General features: G+C 39.9%; 1 protein-coding gene across 1 annotated transcript in view; it reads left to right on the top strand.

Moving 5' to 3' along the window:
- The window catches only part of traf4a (tnf receptor-associated factor 4a), a 33,089-nt gene extending 25,015 nt beyond the window's left edge, over positions 1–8,074 (top strand). The window contains exons 3-7 of the mRNA XM_079676867.1: positions 2,081–2,185; positions 2,303–2,464; positions 3,454–3,615; positions 4,191–4,346; positions 5,129–8,074. Of these exons, the coding sequence (XP_079532993.1) occupies positions 2,081–2,185; positions 2,303–2,464; positions 3,454–3,615; positions 4,191–4,346; positions 5,129–5,761 (1,218 nt within the window). The 3' untranslated portion in view covers positions 5,762–8,074. The remainder of the gene's footprint in view (positions 1–2,080; positions 2,186–2,302; positions 2,465–3,453; positions 3,616–4,190; positions 4,347–5,128) is intronic.
- The last annotated feature ends 397 nt before the right edge of the window (positions 8,075–8,471 follow it).

Raw genomic sequence — 8,471 nt, forward strand, 5'->3', positions numbered from 1 at the left:
AGTAGTAGTAGTAGTAGTAGTAGTAGTAGTAGTAGTAGTAGTAGTAGTAGTAGTAGTAGTAGTAGTAGTAGTAGTAGTAGTAGTAGTAGTAGTAGTAGGGGTAGGGGACTAACAATGGCTAATCCAGACAGAATAAACCCCCAAGTTTGAGCTCCAAAGAGCTTAACCCCCCTGATCTGCCTGGGACTAAGTTATTAAAAGGTCATTACTGCAGTCTCCCCGCAGATTCCAAGACTGGAACAATGAGAGAGTGTGTTTTAGAGGAGTTTTTTCTCCCTCTCCCTGAAATAATGTGATTATGGCAGCAAAAGAATGCCTGCCTCCACTGTAAAAGTGCAAGCATCTGTTTTAATGTTATATATAATATGTTTGTCAAGCGTATTTAATAGGTTTACACACATGTTTGGTTTATCTGACGCTTCTAATCCCGAGTCAGATAAAGACATATTTTGATTGTAGATTATTTTTGATGAATTCACTTTTAATTTGATTGCGATAGCTCCCATGTGTCGGTGCAGTAAAAGGCATATGAGTGCATTGGGGCTTTTACCGAGCTGTTATTTGTTTAGAGGGCTGTTGTAACATTTTGAGGAAGTGGCTTTTTTTGTTTGACCAGTGCTTTGCTTGTGTGACAGCATGGGGGGATGGAAGCAGAGCAGAGCTGTAAATCCTCCGGACAGCGTGCTGTAGGGGAGGATTTGGGGTGTTTGGGCAGAAAAGTGACTCATCCCCATCACTCAGTGACCGAGGAATTATAAATATTTTCCTCTGCTCCCAGTTTCTCTCACAGGTCCCATAAACCCACAAACTAACTCATTGATTGTCACTGCAACGACTGCGACGACACATTGATTCGCGCAATCTCAATCCATAGTCTATCTTTATGTGAACCTTAGACATTCAATCTTTTATAAAATGATGCAGAATCCAACATGTTATTATAAAAAAAGCCTTTAAAGGGTTAAGTCAACATCTTGATAAACACACTTTTTACTTCCTGTAGCTTTTTCGGCTCAGCGTGCCTGTCTGTTGGTCAGTAGGATTACTGAAAAACCACACCATTTTTTAAGAAAGGTTTTGGAAGTGTCCAAGTCATGCGGCAGATACAAATGATGTTTCACTCCTGTTTAGATTGTGAGATAGGGCATTTGTGCTGCGTTCACGTGAATAATTCGAAAATAAGTTTCCAATTGGGAAGATTCACATGAATGTTCCCAAGAATCAGAACAATTAGGAAGCAGTGGTCGAGGTGTTGTTTAAATGCTCTGAGCAATACAATAATACACATCTTTGTAGCCTCCATGTTGTTTCTACATTACGACTTAGAGCTCATGGTCACACTGTAGTCAGATGAACAACTTCTTAAATTGTGAAATGGGATTATTAAAGGAGCATGTGGATGCAGCATAGGCCTTGGTGGAGGTCAGCGCTCTCACAATTCTAGCGTAACTGTTTTTATAATCATTACAGTTAACTGTTTATGTTGAAAGCATTGTTTGCATTTTGAATTTGCACCCTATTGATATTTTCTATTAACTCTCTTTCCAATTTTGTATATTCCCTCGGGATGAATAAACTCCTATCTTATATATTTTTCTTTTCGAGAAATGCCAATCAATACCAATCTCAACGCTGTATTGATAGAGGATGTGTTTAGCTTAGCCTCATACAAGCTGGAATCAAGAAGGCACTGCTAGCCTGGCTATGTCCAAAATTCCAACAAATTTAAATAAAATGCCTACAAGCGACTCTATAGCTGACTTACTAACAGAATGTAGCTGAATAACATGGACAAACCTGTGAATTCATGGTTTTAGAACAAATTAAATGTTAACAACCCAGGGTCAAATACTGCATCGCCATCTTATGTAACTCCAAAAAGTCAGCTTTTATCGCTCTGGTTTCATCTCCATCAATTCGCTTTTTAAGCTAATCAAATGTTGCTTCTTTTTGGGGTAAAATGCATATTCAGACCCATTCACACCTTTGCTGTATGAAAGTGTTACATTAGAGTCTTCCAGCATTGCCTGGTCGGCTCCTGCAGCTGCTGTACTGACCAAGTCCTTTTTATTTTGTTCAGATCTACCCTGACCCAGAGCTGGAGCAGCAGATCCTGGATCTGCCCATCCGCTGCATCCACAGCGAGGAGGGCTGCCGCTGGACCGGCCAAATGAAGCAGCTGCAGGTGAGAAGCTTCAATATCCTCTTATTTTATTGTATTTATTTTTGATCTCTGCTGCTTATCAAACTGTGATATTTGCGTATTTCCTAACATGTGTGTGTGTCGCTGTGTTTTCCCCAGGCCCACTTCTCCACCTGCGCCTTCAACGTGATACCCTGCCCCAACCGCTGCTCAGTCAAGCTGACGCGCCGCGACTTGCCCGAACACCTGCAGCACGACTGCCCCAAGCGCAAGGTCAAGTGCGAGTTTTGTGGCAGCGAGTTCACCGGTGAAGCCTACGAGGTAAACACTCCAAACCTGTTTTCTTTTCCTTTTACAGCTCAGCGAGAGCTTGATGTAAACAACCTAGACTGACGCAATATAGTTTCCATGTCGATTTGAAAGACATCCTTGTGAAATGCAGGAGAGACTAACGCACGTGTGTCTCTATTTTGAAATAACACGTGTTGGTAGAAGAAAAGAAGCTTTGACTGGCTCTATGTGTTTTTACAGTGAGAGCGCTGAAGTACCTCAGGGTCTCCTCACTAACACCTCTGTCATTTCCAGCGCCCCCCCTCTGTTTACTCTGGCCCACATGGTGCCTCCTCTGCACACATTTACAGCATCTTTAGTCCACTTATGGCTCTCACATTGGAATTACTCAGTCATCTTTACAACTATGTATCATTCAAGACCTTTCAATACCACTCCAAAATGTTTTTATTATTGATTCATCTGCGGATTATTTTCCCAATTAAAAGATTTTTTTTTTAAAAGAAGAAGATTCAACCAACTCCAAAATCTGCAGCAGCATCATGTTTTATGTTTATATGGATTGATAAATACATTTTCTGAACTTTATTATAAGGAAGGAATGCTGACTATTTAAAAAGCCCTCAGAGTTCAACATTTTATTTGTTTAGTGGGCTAGCCCGACAATGTAGAATAAATAAATTTCATATCTATATATATATATATATATGTTATTAAACAATAAGAAAACTATTTTGTTTACAAATATACATCAGTAAACATCTCATCATAAGATACATTATTTCACAGGTTATTAATTTGTGTATTTGCTAATTTGTTAGAAATTGTCCTTAACATAGGCTGGTCAAAGATGCACACGAAGCATCATGTTTTTTTTTTGAGAAATCTTGTATATTTTGCTCCTTAAAATGACGTTTTGAGCTATAAAAACTGCAGTTTATGTACCACAATTGATTAAAGTAGTATTGAATTTATAACCCTGCTTTCAATTGTAATGTCGTGATTCCTCTCTATCTCAGAACCACCAGGGCGTGTGTCCTCAGGAGAGCGTTTACTGTGAGAACAAGTGTGGGGCGAGGATGATGCGTCGCCTGCTGACCCAGCACGGCCAGGCCGAGTGTCCCAAACGCACACAGCCCTGCAAGTACTGCAGCAAGGAGTTTGTCTTTGACACAATCCAGGTAAGTTTCACACAAAGTTTTTCACAAGAATCTCAAGGGATGTTAAAATGATGTTATATTAGATAAGTTAAGTATCTGCCACAATAGTCAGTTTTTTGCAAAATGTGTTTTTAGTTGAAATAAAAGGCTTTTTTTGCTCCTGATTTAATGTATCATAAAAAAGCTCAATATTTACAGTTTAGTGTGTTTGTAGGCTGCATGTCCTTTTTTTATTTAGTTTTGCAACAATTGGTCAATTAATGTATCACTTTGATCACCAAAATCATAATCTCTACTATTTTGATAATCACATAGTTGTATAATTTAAGAAAAGGGAAAGCAGCATGAAACTCTTAACATTGATTGCCTGATTGGCATGGGTCCCAACCTCTCTCTGCTTCATGTTCAGGTGTTTTCTATATATGCAGGTCTTTTTTTACAGCCTCATTTTTAATACCACATTTATTTTTCTCCTACTTTGAAGGGCATTTTCCATGTGCCACCATTAATCTGCGACCCCACTGTGCAGAATGTGTTATCACCCATGCTGTCAGTCAGCAGTTCACACATTAACACTGTCCCCATCTCCTCTGTAGAACCACCAGTTCCACTGCCCTCGGTTTCCTGTCCAGTGCCCAAACCAGTGTGGCACACCAAACATCGCCCGAGAGGATCTGGCTAACCATGTGAAGGACAACTGCGGCAGCGCGCTCGTTCTCTGCCCTTTCAAAGAAGCCGGATGCAAACACAGGGTAAGATTGACCTGCATAATTTAACATTAAAATATATGTATTGTTCTTGTTCTGCTGCTTCTTCTTCTTCTCCTCTTCAACAGTCAAGCTTGTTTGCCTTGTTGTTTATATGCATTCACTTTTATTATGTTTCCTTAAATTGTTGTTATTGTGCCCAAAATAATATTTGTTTCCTCTTTTGGAACATGCCTGTAGGCTCTATTTTAACGAGAGCCACACTTCTAGATTCTGACTTTTTTTTAAACTGACGTCAGTTTAAGAAAATGTGGACACGCTCGAGGGGGGGTGGCAGATGAGCATCATACTCGCTGCGCTCTATTAAGAATTTCAGAGAAAATGGAAACATTGTAATTTACATTTACCAATGGAAATCTGTGAATGGATGTAAACAAACAGATGCTAACAGCCTGGCATTGTGGGAGACTTAATTGTAGTTGAGAGGCTGTGTTTAATCAATTGCATACATTTCAGATGTTTATCCTTCTCATATTTATATATAAACCTCAGGTTTTTAAAGAATAAATCATGCAACTCGGTCCAATCCTTATTTGATTAAAATATGTAGTTGTTGTTTTTGAAAACTAACGTAAAAGTATGTATTCTATACCATAGACAAATATTTAATAAGGATAAACAGTAGAGGCTCCAATTATGTAAATGTTTGTGAAATAAAGAGATACAGATTGTGCTACTTTATATAGATGTGAATGTGACAAAGCTGAATGTAATGTGCATATCCTCTCTTATTCACTGTGGTTTTAAATGATTCTTCTCTCTTGCAGTGCCCCAAACTGGCTATCGGTCGCCACCTGGAAGACACCACTAAGTCTCACCTGACTATGATGTGCAACCTGGTGGGGCGTCAGCGGCAGGAGATCCTGGAGCTGCGGAGGGAGATGGAGGAGCTGTCCGTCAGTCACGACGGCGTTCTTATCTGGAAGCTCAGCGACTACTCCCGCAAACTCCAGGAGGCCAAAATCAGGAGCAACCACGAGTTCTTCAGCCCGCCCTTCTACACTCACCGCTACGGCTACAAGCTGCAGGTGTCCGCCTTCTTAAACGGCAATGGCAGCGGTGAGGGCTCCCACCTCTCCGTCTATATCCGCGTTTTACCTGGAGAGTACGACAGCCTGCTGGAGTGGCCCTTCTCCTACAAGGTGACTTTCTCTATTATGGACCAGAGCGACCCGTCACTTTCCAAACCCCAGCACATCACGGAGACCTTCAACCCCGACCCCAACTGGAAGAACTTCCAGAAGCCCAGCAGCACCCGCAACTCGCTGGACGAGAGCACCCTGGGCTTCGGCTACCCCAAGTTCATCTCTCACGAGGAGATAAAGAAGAGGAATTACGTCCGAGACAACTCCGTCTTCATCAAGGCTTCAATAGAGATTCCCCAGAAGATAATGGCTTAAGATCCAACCTTTGTTTTCTTTTTATAAAGGAGAAAGATGGGTAAAGACTGTAACAGAGACACTTAACTTTGAGAACTTCTACATACTTACCCTTTAGATACTTTCGACCCTTACAGCCTCTCCACTACAGAGCTTGAATGGAGTCTGTTAGGCTGGCTGAGCTGACTCGGAGGACTTTGATGTATCACAGAGGAGAAAGTGTTGGTCGGCAGAACCTTCACTCTCTGCTGTTCCTTTTTTATTACGTTTTTTTTATCTGTTTGCTGACCTTTTATCACAGTCTACAACAAAAAGCCTTGGAAATCAAACAGTGCCTAGAGAGTTTATCTTAAGTTATATTTTTGTTGTTATTTCTGCAGTACATATGTTAAAGATTATGGAAAAGATATTGAAAAAAGGTTGTGAAGGGCTTCTGTAGAGAGAAAGTTAGAAGCAGGTGAGAGATGTCCCGTTCGGATGGTCTGAAGAAGCTGGAGCTCACCAGACTCAAGCTCTAGCCCAACTGCCTTTTGTTTACATGCTCATACAGTATACTCCCACTGATCCCTGAACAAACACACAGCCCTTGCTTAGAGACTGCTCGTTTGTGTACACAAATACATTGAATTGATTATATTCAACCTTGGTCATTTTTAGTGTTTTAAAAGGAATAGTATTATCTTTTGGTTAAGTTGAATGAGAAGATCAATACCACTTTACGACCAGTAGCCTGTTAGCTTGGCCTAGCTAGTATAAAGACTGGAAAAAGCAAGGCTGGCTTTTTCCTAAGGTAAAATAATCCACCTACCAGCATTTGTAAGGCTTACTTACATTCACCACTTGTTTGTTTAATACATACAAAAGTATTTACATTCAGAGCCAGGCCATCTGTTTCTAGACGTTATGCTAGGCTAAGCTAACTCGCTGAAAGATATGTGGTAACAATTTTCATATAAGCGAATAAATGTAGCATATTTCCCAACATGTCAAACTAACTCAAATTAAACATGCCTCTGCTGATGCTGAGAAAATCCTAAAACTGTCTGGCTTTTTAAACTACATACACCAAAATGCAACTGTCAAGCTCAACTGAGGCTGTTTAGTTTGTTTTGCTGTCAGGTTGACAAGCTACAGATCTGTTTCTTCTAGTTACCTGCTCCCTCACAAGAACTGTCTGTGTTTGTCCGTAGTTCTACCCAGTCGTAAATAGCAGCAGGAGCGTGCAGATGATCCAAACACACACACTTGATAGTGACCCTATGATGCTTCGTATTTGTTTCAAAGTCCACCAATAGGGGAAAAAAGCACCTTTCGACTGTCGTTGGATGAGCAGAGCAGACAAAGAGGCCAGTTGTCCAAGTACACGCGCATTTAATAGTGAAGGAAAAGCCATGTGGCCTTTTTATACAGTATGTCTTCGCATGAGGGTTTTAAGGTGTGCAGGGCGACATAAACACATGCATGCTACCACCTAGACCACATTTTTGTACTGTAACCTGTATTCTTGAATCCTCTCCCATTGATGGCTATTATGTCTCTTTTTTTGGACTGTTTGAAAGTTGACAAAATGTCAAAAAAGTTTTGTTTTTTATATATTCAGAAAATGTGAACGCTGTCGGTAATATAACCTATAAAGACAATGAACACTCGTCTGTGAAGTGAACTGTTTTACAAGCCCGCACATGGGTGGTGTACTGTTGGAAAAGATAGTGACGGTTTCTGCAAATATGGGGGTGTCTCGGGACTGACTACACCTTTTGTTGTTACCATGGTCCCCTGTGTGTATCTTCAGCTCAACACACAATGTTGCAACGGAAAGCAATTGGAGGGATGTGTGCTACACCCGTCTCCGTCACAGCACCATCAGACAGGTGGAGGACTGATGATATAGTACACTACAGTCGTATGTGAATACTGATGTAAAAATGCAGAAGCACATTCTGTCATTTTATTATTATACATGGAACAATTCTTTATTTCTTGTCATAATACCAGCTGATATTTTACAGTGATTTAAAGAAGTGAGAAGATACAACTTTTTTGTAAGATTCTGTATTTTAAAAAATACTTAGCTGTTTTATACAAACGCTTTTCGTTGGAGAGTCGGGGTCGACTTTGGGAATTTTCATACCCTTTTGTCTCTTTGGACATATGGATAATTTGTTTGTACTTGTGGTTTGAGCCTCACATATTCTGTCTGTATTATTTCCTCTTAAAAGTATTTATTTTAAAGAGCCTTCATGTGAGTTTTCACAGATGGTACAAATTCTTTAATATGTTGATTGATGAGTGCTTGTCAATTTCTTAAATGAAATAAAATACCATATATTATAATTGTGTGTTCACTTTTTAAACTTTTTTTTTTAAATCCTCAAAAGCAGATGTTAAAGGGATAACGATTCTAGATGATACGTTTAATGTAAATAAATAAACCCTGAAATAAATCTTGAATTGGAGGAAATGTAAAACAAGCGCTCTTACACAGACTTGATGGTGGACAAAAACATCCTTGGGATTTTAAGCAATAGTACGGACTCTTGAAGAACACTTTCACAACTTTAAGTTTGTCTTACAAAATATCCCATACTGCGCAGCACATACTATCTGACAGTAACTAAATACTTAACTGACCTGGTTATGTTAAAACCTGTGGAAGTGACTGGATTTAGGGGCACTTGACGACATTAACCTGCACTTCCATAATGTCCGGGGAATTTAAAAAGGGGTTTAG

Source organism: Notothenia rossii (genome assembly GCF_949606895.1).
Source record: "Notothenia rossii genome assembly, chromosome: 4".
In the NCBI taxonomy this organism is placed as follows: Eukaryota; Metazoa; Chordata; class Actinopteri; order Perciformes; family Nototheniidae; genus Notothenia; species Notothenia rossii.